Genomic DNA, 26,966 nt, shown 5'->3' with positions numbered 1-26,966 from the left:
TAACCACACTAAAGACATGAGGCACTTTCTGTGCTTTGGTAAGTTTTTTGTTTTTACAGCTCTGCCTAGCAAGGTGACCACCATATTACCATGATGTTTAAGCACACTGGTCACCTAACTGTCATTAAAGTACAGGTGTGGAAAGCATGTGTTTTTTTGTTTTTTTATTTAGTCCTCTCTGTTCACCCAATGTTCAATGATCTCTATGGCAAAGACAGGGCAGGAAAACAAAGCTTCATATTCGGGCCGGGAAAAACGAGCATGTCTCTAAACTATCCTGTCCTATCCTGCTAGATGCACTTTACTGGGTTCACACTATGTATATTTCAGGCTGTATTTGGTCCTCATGTCAGGTCCTCATAGCAACCAAAACCAGGAGTGGATTGAAAACCCAGAAAGGATCTGTTCACATAATGTTGAAATTGAGTGGATGGCCGCCATATAACGGTAAATAACTTCCATTATTTCAATATAACAGCCGTTTTTTTTAAAATAACAGCAAATATTTGCCATTAAATGACGGCCATCCACTCAATTACAACATTATGTGAACATAGCCTTTCTGTGTTTTCAATCCACTCCTTGTTTTGGTTGCTATACAGCCTCAAACATACAGCCTCAAATATACGTAGTGTGAACCCAGTTAGGCTATGTTCACACTGTCACGGCTGCAACTTTCCCCTGCCTCATGCAGCCGCCGGGGTCCATGTGCAGGGACCCGGCGCTGCCACTAGTTCGGCCCCGGGGGGCGCCTTACCTCGCCCCGCTCCTGTCTCTGTCTGTCCCGGCCGGCGCGCGCGTCCCGGATGCCTCAGATTTAAAGGGCCAGTCCACCCGTAATTGGTAGTTGCTCTGGTCACTCCCTATATAATCCCAGCATGCCCCACCACAGGTGTTGGAGCCTCTACATGCTTCCCATAGCGTTTGGCCCAGCTCCCTGTTGTTCCTGACCTCAGTCCTTGTTCCTAGTCCCTGTCCTCTGTCCCGGTCCATGGTCCCTGTCCGCTGCTTAACCATTGTTCCTGAGCTCTGCCTGCCACCTGCGGTTACGCCTACAGACCTCTGCCTGCATTACCATCTGCCTACTGCTTCTGCCATGCCTCGCCTGCTGTCACTAGCAACCAAGCCAGGGGTAGCGACCTGGGGGTCGCCTGCCGCAGCAAGTCTATCCCGCCTTGCGGCGGGCTCTGGTGAAAACCAGCGGCCCCTTAGACTCCGCTCCCTGGTGCGGTTAGTGCCATCGCTAGTGACGGTTCAGTGGATCCACGACTCCAGGCGTTACACACACTGGGTAAAACTACGGCCGTAGTTTTGCGGGGTGGAACATAGCCTATCTTCAATGGGATCCCGGCCGGAGCGTACACACATCGTATACGCTCCGGCCGGGATCTGTGCGGCGCCGGAAAAAACTAACAGGTCAGTTTTCTGCGGTCGGAATTCAGTGAATTCCGGCCGCAGAAAGACCTGTCAGTTCACACAGTGAAGCGAGCGTCTCCGGCCGCTTGCTTCACTGTGTGCTATGGTAAGCTCTGATGCGCCCATCAGAGCTCTGCGGCCAGAAAGATCATCCGGCCAGTACTTAAGTACCGGCCGAGATGATCCGGCCAGAGACCGGCCGTTCCGTGACGCGGCCGGGGTCATGGAACAGCCGGTCTAATACGTAGTGTGAACATAGCCTAAATCGGCCGTTGGGGCTTTTGTAAATTCCAAGGTGAGTGTTTCTGGGATGTTTTACAGTGAGTCCTGAGAAAATCAGGGTGGGGATTAGAAATGTCGATATAAATGGTAAAAGAGTAGACCATCAGGATTAAAGTGTATTACTCAACAAAAATACATAGATAAATCGAAAGGAGTCTATAAATAGGTTATAACCGTGAAACCACCTAAATAACACCTGGCTATATTTTATGCTCTTACTGCAGCCCCATAAGTTTTGCTATTGATACTTCCTCAAGGTGGCCATACACCTTCAATAACTGACGGGCGACTGATTGTTTAGATGTCAGTTTTCTCTCCTGTTCCAGCCCTCGCTAAACACAGAAATATTCAGCATGGCAGAGCAATCCTGTGTTTTCTATGGGAAGGGGAGGGTTAAGCCGCAGCCAGAGAGCTCTGACAGCAGAATATCTTTCCCAGAACAGAGGGGTCAGGCAGTGATTTTCTATCACATCCATCGTCTCTCTACACCAACATCATCTGTCGTTGGTCAGTTGGGAGAGCCCCATACACCAACTAGCAGCAGGTACTGCCGACAAAAGTATGAAAAGATGTATGGGTGCCGTGTGCCAGGGCTAGCTATGCGGTGTCGTGACTGCTAGGTGGGTGTTGGGTCACTTGGGCACTTGTCACGGTGGCCAGGAGTGGTACTGGAACCCACCCCCGGACAAACGGCAACTGCGCTCGACAGAGAGGATAGCCCAAATGTAGGTGTAGATGCGAAAAAATAGGACAGAGTCCAGTGACTTAACCAGGGTAACGCTCTTTACTGGAAGAACTTCCGTGAAATACAATACAGTGGCAGTAATAATTTTGAAAGCAGGTGCAGGTGACAGGTAGTTAGAAAGATTTGTAGGGATGGGTCTTGAAGGCCTTTTTTCAGGTAGTGGTGTACTCTGCCGGGATGAGTTAGTTAAAAATATGTCGAAGAGTGAAGAATTCTCGTACTCACGTTTAGAAAGTGTGCTATCTGACCACCTTCTGCCCTTACCAGTTCAGTGAGTGGCAGGTTGGGTAGTATGAGCCCCAGGCCAGGGTGTAGCAGACTTTCAGAGGCTTCCCAGAAGAGCTGTGCACAGACAGCAGGATATGTCAGATTCCAGCTATTTGTCCTACTGGGGTCATTACCTAGCTATGGTTACTGCCCTTATGTTACGCAAGAGGGATTCTAGGCGTGGACAAGGTTTCCTCAGAGGATGACTACCCCTCCCAAAGGTTTAACACTGCATACTGGAGATAGTCAGCAAAAGTGAAATAGTGTGCTTGCTTGAGTGTCTCAGGCCATCCCCACCTCCCACCAAATGCGTCCCACCAGGAACTAATTTCACTTTTATAGGGGTAACTGAACCGTGTGCTGATTGGTGGGCTTGTGGAGAGAGAAAAGTGTTATAGGTAGAAATAGTGAGGGAACGCACCTGCACCTGTAATAGGACAAAAGAGAACATGTGACAACCAACAGTTAACCATTACTCCTTCAGCTGTGCTCCATAAACAACACAAGTATAAAGCAGAGAGTGACACCTAGTGGGGAAAATACATAACATCTTCTTCATCCCCTTTATGCGATACCTGAGATACTTATCTCAGGTGAAATAAAACTTAGGGGAACCACCTGTACTGGGTAACTAGATCGGGATCTTAAGTATGTTAATTTATGTTATTTTCCTGTACTGCAATTTTAAAAGTAGACAACAATTTAGGCATGTTGAAAATATATTTATACTATGGGAAGTCAAACCAGTAAAAAGCAAGGGGGAGATTTATCAAACTGGTGTAAAGTAGAATTGTCTTAGTTGCTTCTAGCAACCAATCAGATTCCACTTTTCATCCCTCACAGATTCTTTGGAAAATGAAAGGTGGAATCTGATTGGTTGCTAGGGGCAACTAAGACAATTCTACTTTATACCAGTTTGATAAATTTCCCCCCAAGTGTTTTAAGCAGAGGTAATCTTCCTGTTGCACCACTACTGGCATATAGAGACAGTGTTACAAGAACATCCTGTATTACAAAATCATTTACAGCCAAAGCTAATCTCCCATTGGGTGGAGAAATAAATATTTTTCTTGCTTGGATTTCTTCATTTCACAATGTACTACAGGGAAACTGGAGATAAACAGTATAATGCCATAATATTATTTCAAGCCGTAACATACATATATATATATATATATATATATATATATATATATATATAATGTGTAAACAAAAAAATAAGACAATTAAGCTCCATTCACTTCAATGGAGCTGAGCAGCAAAACTCCGCCCAAGCTTGAAACAAGAGTGGGGCTGTCTCTGGAAGAAAGTAGCCATGTTTTTGTATCACTGGATAACCCCTTTAATAGGACTTCTCCTTTAATTAGCAAAGAATCTTAGACCAAGAATGACAATGTTAAAAGAAAAACATTCCCACTGAACATTCCTTTGATGTAAAATCTTATAAAAACAGCCTGCTCCACATTAGGATAAATGCTCTTCCCTTTTATTGGAATCTCATGACTGGAGTTTGAGCTGCCTTATTTGCTGTAAGGAATGTACCATATCGGAACAGCATGACTCTAGTTTTCATGTTCTTATCAGTATTTGAAATTAGTGTTTAAATAAACACCCCCACAATGTTTTTGTCTCCCTAGTCTCTGCCAAGGCTGGTCGCATGTTGGATGGTGCTCTGTGCATACAGTACTATACACTCACCGGCCACTTTATTAGGTACACCATGCTAGTAACGGGTGGTCTTCTGCTGCTGTAGCCCATCTGCCTCAAAGTTGGAGGTACTGTGCGTTCAGAGATGCTCTTCTGCCTACCTTGGTTGTAACGGTTGGCTATTTGAGTCACTGTTGCCTTTCTAACAGCTCGAACCAGTCTGCCCGTTCTCCTCTGACCTCTGGCATCAACAAGGCATTTCCGCCCACAGAACTGCCGCTCACTGGATGTTTTTTCTTTTTTGGACCATTCTCTGTAAACCCTAGAGATGGTTGTGCGTGAAAATCCCAGTAGATCAGCAGTTTCTGAAATACTCAGACCAGCCCTTCTGGCACCAACAACCATGCCACGTTCAAAGGCACTCAAATCACCTTTCTTCCCCATACTGATGCTCGGTTTGAACTGCAGGAGATTGTCTTGACCATGTCTACATGCCTAAATGCACTGAGTTGCCGCCATGTGATTGGCTGATTAGAAATTAAGTGGTAACATGCAGTTAGACAGGTGTACCTAATAAAGTAGCCGGTGAGTGTATAGTGTCCAAATAATCCAGTTATACAGTACATTGTCCAAATAACACTACCTGCACAGTAATTTAAATACCATATAGCAATAGTTTATAGGTTTTAGCAATATATGTGGGATCGGATGCAAGGGCATACATACCATAGAGACAGACCATGGTACCCTTGGAGAGAGGGGGCAAAGACCTGTTTGGTTCTATTCTTATTGCTGTTGGCAACAATCCGTACAGGACTTTACTTCAAAGCAAACTAAATTGTCAGCAAAGAAAGGAATAGGGGTTTTGACCTTAGGATTTCGGAAAGCATGAGGAAATAGGCGTCAACATTTTCTGTCCTGGTGGGCAAAATGGGATGATATAATAGAAGGCCTGTTTCAATCCTTGCTTTGGGTACATTTTTTTAATATCTATGCTAATGATCAGCTGTACAAGAGTCAGGTGTCCAGGCCATCAGGGCCAGTGGTACCAGGTGCATGTCCATAAAGGCCATGTGTCACCAACATATTCTTTTGCTGATTAGAGCCAGATACAAAAACATGTTCTTTTATTCTAATCTGTTTATATTTTCTCACTGTAATTTTTTTTGTACATTGTTATGGGGGCTGTTATCTTGCTTGGGCTGTTTTTAGCAACATTTAATGACATGCTTTACAGCAAGACTCATGGACATAGATGACAATAGACAGAGGATGTCCACTTGAGATGAATGTGAAACATCACTGAGCGTGATCTGTGACCTGAAAAGGTAATTCCACAGGCAGCAGCTATTGTCTCCCCTATCTACTGGTGTCCTCTTTTTCTGCAATGATGTACAGATCACTTTATAGCAGTCAAAGTTAGAAAAAATGTCTCAAAAAATTCTTCAAAAATATGTTTAACAAAAAGAACATTATTTTAACAATAAATCATTTCCTGACGACACATTCCCTTTAAGGTCGTCCCTGGCCTCTGGTGTTTTGGTTCTTGATGAAACTTCTTGTGAAACTCTGTGCTATGCTGCCCTTCTGTACCCAAGACCAAGCCATTCCCATACTACTGTGGCAGACAGAAACTGAAGCTCCTGTGCCTCAGTACAAAATCTGTAAGAGGGTCCTCGGTCCGCCATATGTATTACAAAATAGATTTTTTACTTTTGTTTTAAAAAATACAAATCATATTTAAGTTAAAAATCAAAATGTACAGAATGAAAAGCATGGACTAGAATTATCGTATGATACTCTGTATAGTGAGCACAACCAAAGTCTCTGTAAATCTGGGATCTCATCTATATGCCTTCCTAGAGTGTCCATGTATATTGCTGTGTGTTTCTGAATGGTGCCAGTCGCTGTTTTCTTGCTGTGATTATACTAGAATTGTCCTATCTGTGGAGCCGAGAGCGCTGAGCTGCTTTACCTTGATTTCATCAGTACATAAGCAGCTTTGTTCCTGCTGACAGAGCCCTTTAAATCATGCATTACCTTATGCTAACTGTATATTATCCGCCGCTCTTTAGTGAGCGTGTGGGTTTGCTCATACTGGCCATGTGGGCTCTTTATACTGTACATGTGAGGAATTTGGCACATACTGGTACTAAAGCTTTTACCGAGCTATTTAACTAAGGAAGAAGTAAAGTAAATGTTGGACTGTGTTTATTATTCTGTCAGCCATTGTTAATACTCCGCTCTCAGGTTACCCCATAATGTCCAATTACACCCAGTGTTTGTAAATGAATGGCTAATTTACTATGTGTTAAGCATACAGTGTGAAGGAACTAACACGTTAAAGTGTAGTCCTGGGTGTTATACTGAATTATAGAGTATCACTTATCAGGAAAATGGAATCTTTCCAATGTGGTCTTTGTCTAAGTACTGTAAGGACCTGGCGTTCTTTCCTCTGCTGTTTGACACTTTGCATATGTGGGAAGAGCACAACAGAGAGGCTCTCATTACAACCTGCACAATGGGTAAGCAAAAGCAGCACAGAGGAGCTTAACATACAAGTGTTTGTGTATTGGGATATACCTACTGCAAGTAACATGGACTGTTCAGGGACTACACCTTTCTTTTGGACTTTGTTTTGGCCAGTACTCATTTTATCACCAATACCCTCAGGGTTGACCTTATGTTATATTGACTATATCTCCTTTCTGCTCTTCTGTACCTGGGATCAGCCACATTGTGTGGGCCTGCCATGAAAAAACACTTCACCTAATAAGTTCCACTGAAGACTTCACCAAAACCAAAGACATGACCTACCCTATACCATTGCCTACAATTCTGATGGATCCAGGCTTGTGATGATTTATTATTCATTCTTAGTTATTTATTACATCTTAGGCCCCGTTCACACTACAGAATCGGCTCCAAGATTCCGGGGCGGAATTCCTCCGCACCAACTCCTGCCTTCTATCAGTTACAACAGGAGAGCTCGTGCACCTCCGCTCTCTGTGCCTCTCAGCTCAAAGAATTGACTTGTCAACTCTTTGAGCGGAGAGGCACGGAGAGGCGCGGAGAGCGGAGGCGCAAACTCTCCCATTGTAACTGATAGAAGGCGCGGAGGAGTTCTGCCCAGAATCTTGGCGCCGATTCCGTAGTGTGAACGGGACCTTACAGTAAATGTTAGCATCACTGAATTCTACTATATTGTTGCTACTGTCTATAACTAATAGTCTGTTTGTTTCTAGCATTAGCAGCAAGCATGAGTAGTGAACTCAATGTTCCAGTGGATCCCTCCACCCCAGCCGCCTCTGAGCGCAGCAACAAAGGTATGGACTACAGAGACTGGGTTAGGCGCAGCTACTTGGAACTGGTCACATCCAATCATCACTCAGTGCAGGCCTTATCCTGGAGGAAGTTATACCTCAGCAGAGCCAAGTTGAAAGCTTCTAGCAGGACCTCAGCTTTGCTTTCTGGATTTGCAATGGTAAGCTTAAAAAATGTATATCATTAAGGCTTTTCTTCAGAAATTGGTTATGCAATAGGTTCACCCAGAAGTGAAATTTAAAGAGTTACTCCAGAGAATATTTTTGTAATCAGCTTTTGTCTGAAAGTTATACAGCCTTTCAGTACTTATCAGCTGTTATATGGAAGTGGTGTATTCTTTCAGGTCTGACATGTTGCTCTCTGCTGCCACCTCTGTCCATGTCAGGAACTGTCCGGAGCAGGAAAAGTTGTTTATAGGGATTTGCTACTGCTCTGAACAGTTCCTGACATGGACAGAGATGGCAGCAGAGAGCATTCTGTCAGACTGGAGAGAATACACCACTTCCTGCAATTCACACAGCAGTTCATAAGTAGTGAAAGGTTTAAAGAAGCATTCCCCATTTTTTTTTCATCCCTCCCCCGCTGCCGCTGACACATATACTCGCCGATGATGAGCAGTGTCCCGCAGTGCGTCTTCAGTCCGGTCCTGCGGCACAATTCAAATGAGCGGTTCTGACCCCTCTTCTGTTTCCGAGACCATTGAAGGCCGGAAGTCAGGGTCTCCCAGAGACCCATATGAGCTCTTATTGTTCACTTTTTATAAAAAAAAATTCTGGCTGGGATGTGATTTTAAAAAATCTGCATTTTTCCTTCTTTGTTCGATTTTTGCGCTTACAACGTTTTTATTTAATAATTTTGTAGCTCAAGTAATCCCGCATGTGGCAAAAACAAATATGTTTTTTTTTGTTTATTTTTTTTATTTAAACTTTAAATATGGGAAGGTTTTTTTTTTTTACTACAGCATGTGGTGTTCAGGTCTCTGTAAAGTTGGTGATGTCACGTCACATAAACTGCCGACACCTGCTGCAGTGGTGGGACAGACTGGAGCAGCAGGAGCCGGCAGTTTATGTGACGTGACATCACCAACTTTACAGAGACCTGAACACGCCATGCTGTAGTAAGTGCAGGGAAAATGCACTATAGCCACATTTACCATAATAAGTGTCTATTAGTAATTTTCATAACTTTTGTTGGGCAATAACATATCTAAAAATTATTTTGCCCAGACTTCCCCTTTAAGTCTTGGCCCACGTTACAATGGTCCAGAAAGGACCATTGAATTTTAAAAATATTGTAACCTGAGGTCACTGTAAGTTGAGGGACCACTGTATAAAAAGAAGAAACCTTAGTACAGTTGTTGCCCTTATAAGCTGATTCTTCTTTGAAGGATGTTTTGCTTTTGATAGTAAAGAACATTTGTAATTTTTCTTCCATCATAAATATAATCAGATGAATATGTCATCGCTGCTATGCCGAAGACCACAAAATTAACATTGCAGTCAGTAGGAAGAACATTTTAACAGTCAGTAGAAATGTCGTACATTCTGTTGCCATCTCCAGATTTACGCTATCTTTCAAAGCCCCATCAATATTTTCAAGTTTTTAGACACAGAAATAATTGTGGTTTTGAATCTTGGACTTGTATCAAATTCTGAAGACAATGTTTCATTTCCCTCACTAAATAAGGACAATTTTATTGTCTTGGAGAGTTGTCTTTGAAGCCTGACAGAGCATCACGGATTTTGAAAAGGATTTTTGAGACAATAAATTTAACATTGTGACAACCTGCCAAAAACAGGTTTTTATGTTACTATGCTGACATAATAATTCTAACATATAAAATAAATGAATTCCAAAATGAACGAGTCATGGAAATCTCTAGTCATTGTGTGATATTTGTCTAATTCCTCCGTATGCCCATTTGTTTTTTGACAATGCTGATACATAAATAACAAAAGATTGTAAAATGAATAGAAGCAGAAGCACAAACAATTAAAAGAAGACGCATTTATACTAGATTTATAAGGAGACATAGAAGGGCAGCAGTCACTTGTGTTTGTTCCATTTGCAGGGGTACTCCAGTGAAAATGTTTTCAAATCAACTGGTGTCAGAAAATTATAAAGATTTGTAATTTACTTCTATTTAAAAATCTGAAGTCTTCCAGTACATAGCTTCTGTATGTCCTGCAGGAAGTGCTCTCTGCTGCCACCTCGGTCCGTGACAGGAACTGCCCAAAGCAGGAGAGGTTTTTTATGGGATTTACTACTGCTCTGGACAGTTCCTGTCACGGACAGAGGTGGCAGCAGAGAGCACTGTGTCAGACCTCAAAGAATAAACCACTTCCTACAGCACATATAGCAGCTGAAAAGTACAGGGAGGCGTTTAACCCCTTCTGGACCGAGCTAATTTTTATTTTTGTGGTTTCAGTTTTTCCTCCTCGTGTTTAAAAGACCATAGCGCTTGCATTTTTTCACCTACAGACCCACATGAGACCTTTTTTTTTTCTATAGTAAAACTGACATGTTATATATGTTCCTCATGTCACTATGATTACAACGATATTTAACTTGCATAACTTTTATTTTATCTGACAGCTTTTAAAAAATTAAAACCTTTTAAAAAAACGAAATGTGTTTAAAATCGCTCTATTACCATCCTTATAACGCTTTTATTCTATAGTCTATGGGGCTGTCTGAGGTGTCATTTTTTGTGCCATGATCTTGCAACTTCGTGATCATGATCACTGACAAGAAAAGCGCAATTTTGCACTTTGGCATGTTTTTGCGATTACGCCACTTACCGTGCAAGATCAGGAGGTGATAATTTAATAGTTTGGGCGATTACGCACGCGGCGATAACAAATATGTTTGTTTATTTATATATTTTTATTTATAAAATGGGAAAAGGGGGGTGATTCAGAGATCACTGCAGTATACTTAATACAGCAATGATTGATTAGATCATTGCTGTATCACTCTGGTCTGCTGTAGACAGATACATCGATTGCTGAGTCGGGATCAGCATCAGTGCAATGCTGAGCCCCAGCCAGCTCAGTAGAAGGGATCACATTGTGTAAGGGAGATTCCCCCACTAGACACCAGGGATAAGGGCACTTAATACATTTAAATGCAGCCGTCAGTTTTGACAGCTGCAATTAAATGTATAATTAGCGGGAGCGGGGATCGCTGAGGTTCAGAGCGGGGTCGCCGCACCACCCCTCTCTGTACCCCCCATCCCCGCATCAGGACGTACATTTACCCACTGATGCGGGAAGGGGTTAAATAGAAGTAATTTACAAGTCTCTATAACTTACAGATGGCCAGGTGAACAAGCCCTTATCAATATACAGATGGCCATGTGAACAAGCCCTTATCAATATACAGATGGCCATGTGAACAAGCCCTTATCAATATACAGATGGCCATGTGAACAAGCCCTTATCAATATAGTAGAATCCTTTGTATGAGAATATTATTGCAAAAAGCATTTTGACTGTGATATAATGTGATATGGCCGATTCTATGTGATTCATGTGATATGGCTGATTCTATGCATTTTGGTGGAAATTCCCTATAAGAATAAACGCTTTCCTACACCAAGAAAACCCGATATAGAATAATTCATTTACCTCCTATTGATAGGCTTTGAAAATGCATCCCAAAAATATATATAGAGGTCAACAAACAACACAGATTGAATGTTTCTAAGTAAATACCTGTAGAAGAAAAATATTAAATCCCAAATGTAATGTTATTTTTGGATAATGTGTTTATATTGGAAGGAAGAAGGAGTTTGCATTTCTGGTTGTTTCAAGTTTGGGAAAGGTCTCTGCGTGGGCTGAAAACTTGTCTCGCTGTAAAGGAAAAATTACAGAATGGGCAAATTGCCAGAAGACTTTCTACTGAGTAGCATGATTTCCATGGTTCTTCTTTCACAAGATCCCTATTTTTGTTAACTCCCTGTTTTGTGTTGTTTTCCAGGTGGCAATGGTTGAAGTCCAGCTAGAGATGAAATATGATTACCCTAAACCATTACTTATTGCATTTAGTGCCTGCACCACCATACTGGTGGCTGTCCACCTATTTGCACTTCTCATAAGCACCTGTATACTTCCTAATGTGGAGGCAGTGAGTAATATCCACAACTTGAACTCTGTCAACGAATCACCCCATGATCGTATGCATCCCTATATTGAACTGGCTTGGGGTTTCTCCACGGCTCTTGGGATTCTTCTGTTTCTTGCTGAGGTGGTTCTTCTGTGCTGGATAAAATTCCTACCAATAGACTCTCCACAAGTTCGCAATGAATCTACCTCAGCACAGAGGCAAAGTTCCGATGCAGGTTTTACTTCTGCACTAGTGTCCACCATCATCATGGTACCTGTGGGCATTATCTTTGTCATATTCACAATTCACTTTTATCGCACGCTGGTAAGGCACAAAACAGAGCGCCATCACAGGGAAATTGAAGAACTCCACAAGTTAAAGATCCAGCTTGATGGACATGACCGAGGTGTAAATGTGGTGTGAAGATCAATGATCAATAGACCCAGGTCCATGAGTCTATATACTACTGAACACTTTCCAGAGACTGGGCTGTATTTCACTTCTCTGGGTAATAGTGGTGAAGGTTAAAGATCCCCCTTTCCAAGCTGCAGATTGTTTCTGCACATTGAAGACTACAGGGTGCAAAAGGGAAAAAGTGTAAAAGGGAAAAGTTTTATTGTTTACAAATGGGGCCTAAAGTGAAGGATAACTATTAGATTTTTGGTAGGCCCATAATGAAGACTATTCTAAGTTTTTTTTACTTTTGAGTCCTTTATAGTTGTCAGATATTTTTCTGTTATGTGCACCTGGGATCTCAGCAAGTCATCTTCAGCTATGGAAGATGAAAGACATAACTATTCTGGGTACATGTTAATTATAAATTAAAGGAATTTTCTAGTTAGGATGGGTCCCTTGACAATGACACAAAGTGTCACCCCTACTGGGATCCCAATCGATCAGTTATAATCAGTAGGTAGACCTGTTTCCCACAGCGCCACCCAAGGGGAAATGGGTCATTACACAGGACTCATTCATATCTATGGTTCTATTTAATGGAAGACAGGACCAGTTCTTATAGATATTGTACACTTACGTTTTATGGTGAGTTTAGAATATCTATAATTTTTACATAAAATGGATAGGTACACTATTTGTGAAGCAGAGATACATTTCTCTTTTTACAGACATAGGTCAGTAAGGTTGAATAACTATTGGGAGCTTCTGTTTAATCCTATGTACAATACCGGTACCCACACCTTACCTGTAACAAGCTTTGAAAATACTAAATCTGGACATTAAGCTCCACCTTGAGGCTGCCCTTGTGTATGAGATTTGCATAGACCCTGCCCCTTTGTGGCTACTGTGATTGTCCCTGCAAAATCAGGATTGCTAACATATCTAAATTCTAGAGCGAGCAGTCATTAATATATAACACAGCTTATGTGTCATAGAAGAGATATTAAGAATAGCAGAAAACTATTCAGTCATATATTATACAAGTAACCATATTAACTATTTAATTGTTATAAAGAAGCTTTACGGGAATTTTAATAAAACTATATAGGGTAAATACAGAAAACTAAGCGTAAATGTATAGTGTAAAATATGTATTTTTTCTGACTGTACATAATTATATTATTTGTACTTTATACATATGCTAATTACAATGTAATACTGTTAAGAAGACACTTTACATCAGCAGAAATTGGGACGATGAGATTACTATTAATATGGTGCCTTTTGAAATACGAGTGAATAGGGATGCTTATTTTAATGACAGTAACACTCCTTTAATCCATCAACAGGACCAGGCATGTGCCAGTTTATCGAATACCTTAGATATTTGGATGGTGATGGGTATATTTATCTATATAGATTAATATCCATTATAACTGAGAACCTGTCAGGTCCTTGAGGTCCACATAAACTGGCCCCAGGACCTGACAGAGCAGTAGAACAGCTTTCCAATGCTTGCTCCCCTGACTGTACTGCAATTTGGCCGAACAGAGAAAATTACATTTATTTTCTGCAGCCGTGACTGTTTTTTGTAGTCATGGCAAGGGGTTAAAGTCACAATACCATGCTCTTTCCTGCCAGTCAGGCGTGATTGACAGCCGGGGTGCATGGCTTTCCCTCAACTCAGGCTGCCACTTATCACTGCCTGGACTGGACAAAATGCTGATGGTCCCTTTAAAGACTATAAACAGCTTTGTGCTGATTTGTTTCCTGAATGTAAAGTATAGGCTTTATTAAAATATTTCCTACCTTTTGGAGATGGAAACCCCCTTTTAATAAAAATAAAATTCTTTTGAGGCTGTTGTGGGAAGCAAACATTTGGGACTATTTGGGAGGCATCCTATAGAAGCATGCTCATTGTATGTTTTTCATCACCCTAGTAAAGGCTGACATGCTTATCTAATGTTATAAATGCTAGTCACATGGTCATTTCCTAACACTTTGTACCAGGTAGATCTGCATCACTCCCCACCACCAATGTTACCTGCTCATCTATCTATACAAAGTCCATACAATGTGAAATACACGATCCAGTCAGTAAGCACCAAACATAGTTTTGCAAATAGAGTGTGTGCTTGTAACAAACTGCTGTGGTCACCATCTAAGCTACCATCTATTTATATTCCCAGTTTTTTATTGGCTGCTTCCTGCTAATTATAAAGTATGCCTTATACTGCACTTATATGGGGGGCTAATGTATCCCAGCCCAACCCTCTTCATGATACTAAAGAATGAGGTTTGTACAAAGGAAATGTTCATGATTGTAACTCTGTTCACATAATATTTACTATGTTGTTTAAATATTTATTTTCATGTTCATAGACGGATTGTTTAGCCGTTCAGGAAACAGAGGATACCATAGAGTTAGTGTATAAGATATGAGTAATGTAGCAAAATAAGGGGTTAGGGTGTTATATTCTAGGGACGGGCAGCAAGCAAAGGTAAATATTTAAGGGTTCAGGAGTGGCAGTCACATCTAGAATCTGGCCTAGAGACGCCCTATAACACAACAGGAAAAAACAGTATATAAAAGACACATGGTAGGAGGGAGTACTCTCACAGAGCATGAATTAGGCCCAAAAAACGGTGTGCTATACCAATGGCAGCAATACTGCTTAGGTTAGATATCCAATCATTTATTTCCTTCCCACTCACCTAACTATTCTAGGTGGTTAGATTGTAGGGTTAGTCTGAGTTTACACACGTGTACTGGGCACCGTTGGTGCTTGGCATGCAATACTACTACCTGCATGATTTGTTTGCTTGTTCTGCACTATTAATAGAGCAGAACAACAGAAAAAACTATGCTGGTATGAACTCACAGTGATGATTGTTAGTTATTACCTATACTAAATCCAGCTTAGAACATATAGAACATATATACCTATACTGATATTACACATGCTGTGTGTTTACAATGTTAGGAAGCTTACAACAAGTCTCGTGTAATGCTCTCATTATGTTACATAAGTGAATGTTCGTCTTAGCGTCACCATAGGTACAATGTTACATTTCTATGTCTATAAATATTCAAAATCTACTTTTATTATGCTGGTCATGGTAAAGTCAACTGTGTTGAAGTCAATAGATATTTAATAAGAATTCAAAATTTCTTGCAGTTTGAAAGACAAAGGGTTAACTGAGCTCCATCACTTGACACCCACTGAATAGTAGGAGATTTATTGTATTTTTATTTTTTTTGCAACAGTCTTCTTGTACAGTGCATGGAGAAGTCCCACACTCTCCAAACCTGGGAAGCAGAGTCTTGTGGGAAATGTAAAATCAGAGCTGATAACCCTAAATTCAACTATCTGTGAACATTCTATGGCTATGTTCACACGCCTTCAAAATGACGTCCGTTTTTTTTTTTTGGACTCCCTCATTTAACATTGTCAACTGTTGTTGTTGTTAATAATAATAATAATAATATCATAATATTTATTTGTATAGCGCCAACAGATTCTAAAATATTGGCGGTTATTTGACGTTAAATGTCTTTAAATAAAAGCGGCTCATTTTGACAGTGTGTGAATATAGTCTATAAGCAATAATGAAATATAATATAAGTAAAATTAAGGTATTCAATGGGAACTGTAGAACATGTTAGCATATAATAGAATATACTTTAAATGGAAACTTTTGACATGCTTAAAGGGGTTATCCAGCATGGGGGCACTTTTTTGTGGGGGCCGTGGAGGAGGTGGCTGAAATAAAAGACGTCCACTTACCTCTCTGGTTCCAGCGGCGGGTCCCGCATCATGGCGCTCCGGTGCCCGGTTCCCGGCCGCTTCCTGGTGTCTGACGGTGCCCGAGACGCTACATCTCAGGGCCGCTCAGCCACTCAGTGAAGGAGGCGGGATCCGAGCTGGCTTCAAATGGGGACCCGCCGCTGGAACCGGGGAGGTAAGTGGACGTCTTTTATTTCAGCCACCTCCCCCTCGGTCCCCCCAAAAAAGTGCCCCCACGCTGGATAAACCCTTTAACGTTGGCTCACTGCCTCTTTCATTTCGCTGCAGGAGACTTGCTCCAATGTAAGTATATTGGGACCGTCTCCTGCAACAAGACGGAGATCACAGTCAGCCTAGAAATGAAAAAAGGAAAGGGATGCCTTCTGGTGCAGTACTGTAGCGCAGAGATATCCAGTGAGGTGTAGACCTCTATACACTCACTTTGGAAAGTTGTGCTATTGCATTGGCACAGCTTTATCTTGCACTGTTAACCAGTCGATCACCGCTGCTCATCTGGGGTCATCAGCAGAGCTCCGAGGTGCAGAACAATATAGAAGCAGATCTCACACAGATCAACAGGCCACAGATCTCCTTGTAGAAAAGCACTCGTGGATGTCCATCCACCTGCACTTGTCTACAAGGACATCTGTGGCCTGTGGATCTGTGTGAGATCTGCTTCTACATATCATAGAAGTGAAGTATTTAGCCAAGCACTTCTTCCACATGTCTCTAGGACATGTCAAAAGTTGTTTTTACAATGCCAGGGACACTTGCCTTTTAATATATTGTTTACCATTTAGTATCACTCTAGCATCTACCATGAGACCATGTTAATCACAATATAACAAAATAGATATTGGTTTAAAATGTCAAAATTTATAGTTACAATAATTATACTAAGCAAAACCATATATTTTAAGCAACAAAACATGCTATGGAAATAGAAAGTGAAATCCCACTGGTTGCCATGGGCCAATTGGTAGGTGTTACTTAACTCCATCAATTTTGTAGGAGGTATGTTTATTGTTACTTTACCGTGTCTTTAACTTCATGTTCTGCTCATCTGTTTACCCAGTTTTCATCATCAACATATTGGCAGCAGCAAACTGTGACTGTGAATGATCTCTAGTGAGGCAAGCAGAAATTGCTGAGGATCTCACCTCCATTACATGCCAAAACAGCTTGAAATTGAAAAGACACGTTGGATATTGCTTCAGCGCTTGCACATTTTAACTCCAAGACGGCGGCAAAACCATCTGCACCAGTGCTATTTGTAGATCATTTCATTAGTTTTCATTTTGATAAGTATCAAATTGACAGTCGGTGCAGCAAATTTAATGAGAATGCTCAGTGCAAGCTTTTATTAATGCATGTCAGAACAAATACAACCATGCTATAGCTATATTTAAAATACAACTTTTTGGGAACTTCCCTTCATCAGGCTTTAAATGGGTTTTGCACCAAGTGGATGTGGCTCTGAGCTTTCTGGCTACATTTGGTGTAGTCACTCTCAATCTGATACTTGGATGCACTATAGAATAGTTAGGAGGTAAACTTCATGTAACATCTTCATATATAAAGTAAGGATGAGGCACTCACCAATCCATAAACACTTATCAGTTTATTGAAGTTACATCACAGGAACCAAGGATGCAGTCGAGTGAAGGCCTTATTACCTGCTCGCTGCTAATCTATGTCTCCCCATGTAATAGGGGCCTGAGTGAACAGGCAACAGCCTGTTTCGCGTGCTGACCGAGAGGAAGCATGCACGTCAGCACACGAAACAGGCTGTTGCCCGCATTTTGTGTTCCTGTGATGTAACGTCAATAAACTAATAAGCGTTTATGGATTGGTGAGTGCCTCATCCTTACTTTCTATATGAAGATGTTCCAGATATGCTTCTACTGCTGTGGATGATTGAGCACCACTGGTACATGAGGGTGAACCAGTTCACACGTTGGGATCTTTGTTGGAGATATTTTGGTAAAATCCATGTGCCTGGTACCCCTTGTGCTGCCTGACACATAGAAATTTGAATAATTTTGATAAGACTAATATCCAGATACTGAGAATTGGTTACCTCCAAGTTTGAGCAACATTCAGGTCTTCTTGGAGGATGAATATAGCTGCCTATACGAAATAGCAAAATGGGAACGGCACATCAACCTTTCAGTCCGGTGCACGTAGATGCAGATTCTGTGATATGCAGGAAAGCTCGGCACACTGAAGCTTGCTCAACACACAGGTTTATTCAGCGTACTTAATTACAGCTGCACGCTGAGAACACCTGTTGAGCAAACTTCCGAGTGCCGAGCTTTCCTGCATATCACAGATATAGCTGCCTATAGAGAGAGGATTTTTTGTGAGCAGTGCTGTCTCCTCCCCTCGATTTCTCTTGAATGTTTACCTTCCATCATCTGATCTGTCTTGTTTGCATACTGTCGAAATGCAGGTGCACTGAAGCTTGTGCTGACTACACAGGTCATTTCTTTGTTTCCTGGCACAGGCCTGAGGTAGCTTCATAGAGCTGTGCATGGAGAGCAAGGTGTGAGCTGGCACCTTAATCTTTACCATGTAGATTTTAGGATCTGCTGAAATAAAATTAGGCAATTTGCCATGCAAAACAATTCTGGTCCAGGAACTAAGACCTTAAAAGAATAAGAAGTCTATTATGGTGCAATAGAAAATGGCTCTTACACAATTCCACACGGGTACAATCACTCAGTAGAATGGAGCTCTCTCTGGATTCATGTATCCTGTATGGATAAGTTAATATCTGATGGCTTTTGGGCCTTATGGATCAAAACTGAAAAAAGGTAACCTTGTCCCCCATGGCCACCAAAGTTCACCAGGAGCCATGACATGGATTTCTACCATGGGCAGCAAGACAGTTTCCATATTGGAGCGATAAAAAGAATCCCGGCATTCACCAAGTTGAGTTATGCTTGTTTATTTGGTGCTCCATGAAGGCGTTATGCCGAAACGTGTCCTCCTGTACCCTATGATGTCTTGCACTGAATAAACAAGCATAACTCAACTTGGTGAGTGCCGGGATTCTTTTTATCACTTTTTATCCTGCTGCCCCACCACGAGCACCACCACTACAGAGTGCCGTCTCCTCAACTATACACAGTTTTCATATTGGAGACCCTTGGTTAGAACCTCTATCCTCTGAAAGATTATGAAAACTAAGTCTGGTTAAACACTTTTGGTTTAATTTTAGTCCATAATACCTGGGCCTCCTGCAGTTCTGTGTAATTGATCATAGGTCACCAGGCTACTATAAAGTCGGATTTTGTGACCACACACTACTAGAATTTTGTTGTAACATCCTCTACCTAGTCAGTCACATGCTTTTCAGTTTTATTATTTTGGCGCAAATTAATATAATTAGAATGTAAAATTTATTTTCCTGTTACCAAAAGGGACATCGGGCAATTGTAAGCAAAGGGCTTTCATGGGGATGTTTTGGGCTTTATTTTTTATACATTGCTCATGCTTTAACAATGTACTTTAAACTTTTAAATTGTAAACTGTTGAATGTTTATTTGCAAACATATAACAAAGAATGAAGAGCTTTATGTATTTGTATATAAGTATATATTTTATTTGTGTATAACATACTGTATTACACTGAAAATGTTACATTTTAGTTCAGTTATAGTAATGCCAACTGCGATTTCTGGTACCCTTGTTTTCAGCATTGTTTGCCTGTTCACCATGCCAGCTTTGACATTATTATGGTGAAAGACCCTGAAATACACAGGATTGTCCCCAGAACCCACACTTTCGGACAACCTTTTCAGGATTGTCTGGGCAAAACTGGCACTGTTATCAAGTATAGAAGCCACCCTTCATAGGCCTAATGGATAAGTACATATTGTGGATCTGTTATGTTCTACTGCATACCATATTACAGAGGACTTGTACCAAGTATCTATACTGTGGCATATGGAGTGCCTATAGCTCTGCAATATAAGGCCTTATGGATTTTGTTTGCTGCCATATATACTCTGTGCATATACTTTGTCATGTTCATGTCAATGATTAATGAAGTCTTATGCTTCATTAATACCAGAATGTGGGGGAGTTTGAATGATTATATGAACCCTTATTATATAAGGGGTATATTGAGATTGGGAGTCAGGTATACAAAAATAAAAAAGAAGCCATACTCACCTGTCCCGAGCCCCTCCAACTGCCATTCTGACACCATCTGATACCACACATTGCTGCTTCCTGGTTCCAGTAACACACTAACCCTGAAGGAACTGAGGCAGGTCATTTTATGATCAAGGATAGAATTAGACTGAGGTAATGTAACAGTGTCAACTAAAATGTTTACAGTGAGCAAAGAAAAGTTTTTTTAGTGAATACCTTAAAGTCAATATGCCCAACTTACAGTTAGGCAATTTGATGAGGCAGTAAAATTAGCAATGAGAAAACATATAGTATACATACTCATTGTACAGACTGTAAAGGGGCACATGTAAGTAAAGCATTCTGATCCCTCCCCTTTACAATTGTAAGCAGTGCTGACACCCCCCCCCCCCCCCCCCCCCCGATATGTCAAATGGATATTGGATTATGTGGGCATGTAGTTGTATTTGACTGTCATGATTATATTACAGTTGTCCATCTTCTGTTGCTTTGCATATGTTTACAGTCTGGTGTATACGTGGATTTATGGTATTAGGTATATTAATTTACATTTGGGCAACAGGGAAAAATTTTTGTTTTGCATCAGAAGTAAGGTTAACAGCTTCTAAGATCCAGAGATCTTAAAGGGGTTATCCAGCGCTACAAAAACATGGCCACTTTTCCCCCTACTGTTGTCTCCAGTTCAGGTGTGATTTGCAATTAGGCTCCATTTACTTCAATGGAACTGAAACCACCCAAACTGGAGACAACAGTAGGGGGAAAGTGGCCATGTTTTTGTAGCGCTGGATAACCCCTTTATCTGTCTGCGTTTTCTAAAACCCTGGCTTTCTGTGGGGGGAGAGGGGAAATTGATCATACAGTACTTACTAACTTACCTCTCTTCGTGCCCTTGGTAAGCATAGAGACCGGCCGTGGAACCCCCACAGGGCTCCGGGATCTCCAGGGTGTCCATGTCACGACCCCGCTGATGGACTTGGCCGCTCAGCCATCAGTCACTGGGGCAGGACGCCGCTTCAGTCACTGATTGTCTGAGCGGCTAGTTCAGCAGCCGGGGCAAAAAATGACTTCCAGCAGGGGGGCCCACAGCCGCTGCCACAGCTCACCGCAGGCATGAGGAGAGGTAAGTTATTAATTGTGACCAATTTCCCCCCCCCCCCTAACAAATTTAAAAAATTTTTTGATTTGAACAATGCCACCCTAAAAAAGTTTAGATAGGGGGGCCCATCTACAAGACTCCCATCAAAAACTGAGGCTCAACACTTTTCTGAGGTGTGTGACAAAGGTTATATCCACGTTTAGGACCATTTTTTTGAGTTAGGGTCCTATTAGACAGGATGCTGACAGCCTGATCAATAATGTAAATGAGTGCCGATTTGCTAGATCAGCGCTTGTTTACTGAGCCTTAGGGTGCGTTTACACAGAAAGATTTATCTGACAGATTTTGGAAGCCAAAGCCAGGAGTGGATTTGAAAAGAGGATAGATCCCAGTCTTTCCTTTATGACCTGATCCCTGTTTATAGTCTGTTCCTGGGTTTGGCTTCAAAGATCTGTCAGATAAATCTGTCTGTGTAAATGCACCATTACACTGCCGGAGAAGACATGTAGTGATGCTGGGTTGGCGGCCAATTATTTTACATCCAGACCACAATCAGCCGGTGATTTTTGTAATCGGATGATACTTGTCTCTACTACATGGAGTGATAATCGGCTGAATCGACGTGATTCGGCCTATTATAGCTCTGTGCAATAGGGCCCGTAGTCTGTGTTTACACATTTTGTGATGTTGGCCATTCGACGAACGTCTTTTATGGCAGCTGTTACTTTGAAGCCAAATAACAGCCGTTATTTAATTATAAAAATAACCATCATAATGAAATTACATCCATTATTTGGCCTTACAATGATGGTTGCCCTAACAGACGGCCTTCAAACTGCCAAAGAACATAGTATGCGAACATAGCCTAAATGTGTAGATACTCTAGATTGATATTGTGCTGCCATTTTGGATTTGCTAAGGCTAGGTTCACACTGCGTTTTTGCAATCAGTTTTTTTCTTCCTTTTTTTGCAAAAAACAAATTTGTGTACATCTGTTTTTCCATTGTAAAAAAAAAAAAACGGATCAAAACGTGTCAGCTACATTTTTGTGTCCTTTTGATCCGTTTTTTTTATACAATGGAAGTCAATGGAATAACGGATGCACACAAATGCGTCCGTTTTTTTTTTCTCGCAAAAACGGATTGCTAAAACGCAGTGTAAACCTAGCCTAAGTGCGGTGGTGTCATACAGCATATATTGTATATTGGCCATTTTGGGTTACTACATCTCATTCACTTTAATGGGAGTTGAGGTGCATTAACCCAAGTTGGCCACGACACATTGTACGTCTGTCTTCTTCCTGCTTTGTTTCACTGTGTATGCCAGGGTAGCGGTAGTGGCAAACAGCTGATTAGCAAAGGTGATGGGTGTCGGCACCCCACCAATCTAATATTGATAACCTATCCAGAGATAAGGTCATCAATAAGTTTTGCCCGGAAAACCCCTTTAAGGGAGTACCTTATGATTTTGATTTGTAGTCTGTAACACTGCAGAGGCAGAGACAGAGGCCTAAGCGTAGGACTATTAGTTGGGTTACTCCAGCTATTTTATTTATCCTTTTATTTATTTTATGTGCGTTGAAACAATACGCACATAAAATGGTAAAAGGTTGATATGCCCTGTAAGGTATATGAGTGAAACTGACATGTTTAATTAGAAATGTAATGTATGGGTCACTGACCTGATTCATTTTTATTAAGATTATTGTGTTGTTTTTTTTGTTACTATGACCAAATGTGTATAAGGTACCATGCATTGTTCTTTTGTATAGTTTTACTACATTTGCTTACTAAATCTTTTAATTGTAAATCTTGTAATTGTGAATTTGCACATTTTGTACCTTTTTAAGCAAAATAGTGAATATACATAATTTGCATTTTTACTGGCTTGTTTTCACATTTTAAAGTTATATAAAGCAATATTGAATGTACGCCTGTGTAATAATTTCTTTATGTGTTTTATTTCAAGAGGAATATCCGGTGGGCTGACATACTCAAATGTTTCAAGAAGAAAAGCTTCTTAAATGGCTTCTTTCCCTTGTTTCTGTTGAGATTCTTTCCTGTATTCTTGTGTGAAGTGTAAAGAAAGATACATGTGCGCACTAAAAATACAAAAGCTCTAAAGGGAGTGATTTACTAGGACCAGTGTTTCGTGCACCAGTCATAAAGAGGCACTGTCATGAAAAAATAAATAAATAAAGCTTTTGACATGTCAGGGACACATGTCAATAATTTTCATCTACTGATCAGGAGAACAAGCCAGAAGCCTGTTCCCTTCTGGCACTGTGATATGTGTATAATGCAATTCTATGGAGCCGTCTCACTTACACAGACACAGAGCGGGGAGAGGAATGTGAACAGTCAAATCCTTAACAATAAAAAGTCCATTTACACAGATTATCTGACAGATTATCTGCCATTGATTTGAAGCCAAAGCCAGGAATGGATTTGAAGAGAGGAAAAATCTCTGGCTTTCCTTCATGACCTGATCTCTGTTTATAGTCTGTTCCTGGTTTTGGCTTCAAATCTTTGGCAGATAATCTGTCAGATAATCTTTCTGTGTAAATGGACCCTGAGTAAACCCTCACCAGTGTACAGTCACCCTGGATTTAGCAAGCGGCAGTTCCACCCCCTTTCCATGAAACCCCCTTTCTATGCACACTCAATGGTAAGTTCAGTAAACATTTGTGCATGTGGTTTGTGCATAATTTTGCCCTTTTTTAACGATCTGCACCAGTTTTACAGTATCATATTTCCCCAAAAGTATCTATAATAGGGGGGATTTATCAATAATACTCCTAAGGTACGCCAGGGAAAAGGCACCTCTTAGTAAATACAGCGCGTGGCATTGGGGCAGGGATTTACGTAATATCTGCATACATGTATGTCTTGATAAATTTCCCCCATAATGTTCAGTTCTAAATTTGGTGGCTATATGTTAAATTTAAAGGGCCATATTACACAGCCTAATATCATGGTTCAGAGAGCGAGTGATCCGCTAGATCAGCCCTCACTGACAGAGTCTATTACACAGCTCGATTATCGTACAGCAAGCTTGTTTTAAAGGTGTAAATAAAAAAGATATACTTACCTGCCAGTGTACCCCAATGTCCTCCAGCCTTGTCTGTAGGAATCCCCAGTCCCTGCAGCTGCAGCTCATACGTCTGGTCATCTAAAGTGACAGGCCGCTCAGCCAATCACTGCCTTAGGGTCCTATTACACGGAGCGATTTTTAACAATTAGCGACTAATGATAAACGATCACAAACGAGATTGTTTATCTTTAACCTGAAACCGTTCACCATATTACACAGATAATTGTTAGTTACGATTGGTACTATGATCGTTATTGCTATCCTTACTATGATTGTTTACTCAGCAAAACAATGAACAATGTGCAATTACACAGTTAGTGAAAAAATAAAGTGAACGAATGCGGAATTACAGCGAACGGTGAGTGTGGAATCACAGAAACAAGGCAAGAGGACACTGGGAAATGTGGGGAGGTAAATATACCTTTATTTTTTTCTTAAAGGGGTTATCCAGCGCTTCAAAAACATGGCCACTTTCCCCCTCTCTTGTCTCCAGTTTGGGTGGGGTTTTGAAACTCCGTTCCATTGAAGTAAATGGAGCTTAATTGCAAACCACACCTGAACTGGAGACAACAGTAGAAGGAAAAGTGGCCATGTTTTTGTAGTGCTGGATAACCCCTTTAACCCTTGCATCAGCCGCATTACTATTGTACGTAACGAAGTGTTGCCCGTGGCCAATGTGTTTTTAAACATATTGGAAGACAACGATCAGCTGATGATCAGTTCCTCAGCTGATTGTTGTCTTTACTACACGGCGCTCCATTTAGTAGGGCCCTAATGCAGTGTAAGGAAAACTCTGACAGTCAGGGATTTAAAAGTATTGTCAAGAGCAGGATCAGACTGTTACCTAGTGGTTAAATTCACTCTGAGGTCTACCCTAAGGCTACATTCACACATTCAGTGTTTTTCCCGGTCCGTGATTGTGGTCCGGCAGCTACCTCTGTGATCCGTGCAAAACAGTCCGTTTTTCATCCGTTTTGCATCCGTGTCCGTTTTTTTCACGGATCTGTGTTAAAGCATTTTAAATTACATTGATTACATCACATCCGTGTTTTTCACGGATGAACACGGATGTCACATCCGTGTACATCCGTGTTAAACACGGATCTCATTGATTTCCATGGGGAATCCTTTCCGTGCATCCGTTCCGAGTAATGACATGTCCTATTTTTTAACGGAACGGATCACGGATCCGTGAAATCACGGAACATCTGAATAGCCTGATAGAAAGCAATGGACTGTAAAATTGTCCGTGCGCACGGATCCGTGAGCACGGACAACTTCCCGGAACGTGTGAATGCAGCCTGAAGCTACATGCCAATGCATTGTAGAGGCATGTCTAGAAGTCACAGATCTGTCTCTTACCAAGAAGTACACTATCCAAAGTATAAACCTAATCTTCACAGACTTATAAAGCTACATATGAGGAAGCAATGCTCTTCTTTACCATTGCTTTACTTATAAATCACCCATTTTTTGCGGTAGTTATCTGAGAAAAAGTAAATATAGTAAAGACTGCATGATTTTATTGTGTAAATTGATTCTATTAAATCAAATAGAAAAATTCAAACAGAATACAATATAGAACACTGTGAACTAATGTAATACAGGCACGATTGTCAAATAACAATAAATACACAAGTTTCTTTATTCTTATTGAGATCAGCAAGTGCATTTCCAGGGTTTTAAAACAATGATTACATTGTTATTGGCAGGAACTTTGCAGAGGCAGCAGAAATAGGGGCAGAACCCTGAAACCCTGAAATAGGGATATCATTCTGTGAAACTGTGTTCAGATAGAAGATCTAATAGTTACATTAACACTGGACCGGAGCGTACAATGATATAAAGAAAGTTAAAGGAGTTCTTCACTTTGAACAACCCTAGTTGTTAGAATGATTTCTGAAAGGGGTTCTCCAGCGTAAAAAAATAAAAAAAATAGCCGCTTTCTTTCAGAAACAGCACCACTCTTGTCTCCAGTTTGGAGACACACCTGAACTGGAGATAAGACTGGTGCTGTCTCTGGAAAGACCCTGGCTTTTCTTACACTTGATTAAATTAGTATTCTCCAACCATGGAAAGAAATCCCTTATAAACAGGATAGGTGATAAGTAGTGGAACGGTGGAAGCCTGATCACTGAGACTTCATTCATTTGAAGAACATTTGACCTCCATTCTTGGGATCATCTGGGGTTAAGCCCCCACTGATCTGCCAGTTATTCCTTATCTTGTAAATCGGGGAACCTTTTTTATAATGACAATACCCCTTTATCATTAAAGCGACTCTGTACCCCCCCAAACCACATGTACCTTCTGATAGCTGCTTTTAATCCAAGATCTGTCCTGGGGTCCATTCGGCAGGTGATACAGTTATTGTTCTAAAAAATTACTTTTAAACTTGCAGCTCATGCCAAACGGGAGTATCTGTGCCGTAACTTTGCACCACCCCTCTGTCCCTCCTCCCCGCCCTCCTCATCATTAGGAATGCTCCAGGCAGATTGTCTCCTATTCCTCACCTGTGTCAGCCCGGCACATGGGCTGGATCGTTAAGGCACCTGTGCACAGATACTCCTGTTTGGCACAGGCTGCAAGTTTAAAAGTTGTTTTTTAGGACAATAACTGCATCACCTGCCGAACAGACCCCAGG

At 41.2% G+C, this 26,966-nt stretch overlaps 1 protein-coding gene across 2 annotated transcripts in view; it reads left to right on the top strand.

Annotated features, from left to right (window-relative positions):
* ORAI2 (ORAI calcium release-activated calcium modulator 2) overlaps nucleotides 1-15,912 on the top strand; it is a 34,366-nt gene extending 18,454 nt beyond the window's left edge. The window contains exons 1-3 of one of the 2 annotated variants that reach the window (XM_069944456.1): nucleotides 5,965-6,021; nucleotides 7,603-7,841; nucleotides 11,663-15,912. In XM_069944456.1, coding sequence (XP_069800557.1) covers nucleotides 7,617-7,841; nucleotides 11,663-12,211 — 774 coding nt within the window. In that variant the 5' untranslated portion in view covers nucleotides 5,965-6,021; nucleotides 7,603-7,616 and the 3' untranslated portion in view covers nucleotides 12,212-15,912. Of the gene's footprint in view, nucleotides 1-5,964; nucleotides 6,022-7,602; nucleotides 7,842-11,662 lie in introns of those variants that run through there. The other variant, XM_069944455.1, reaches the window with a different exon arrangement.
* Nucleotides 15,913-26,966: the final 11,054 nt, after the last annotated feature.

The sequence above is a fragment of the Dendropsophus ebraccatus genome, chromosome 11 (assembly GCF_027789765.1).
Source record: "Dendropsophus ebraccatus isolate aDenEbr1 chromosome 11, aDenEbr1.pat, whole genome shotgun sequence".
Taxonomy (NCBI): Eukaryota; Metazoa; Chordata; class Amphibia; order Anura; family Hylidae; genus Dendropsophus; species Dendropsophus ebraccatus.
Note: the sequence above shows the minus strand (reverse complement) of the source record. Positions and strands in the feature narration are given on the sequence as shown.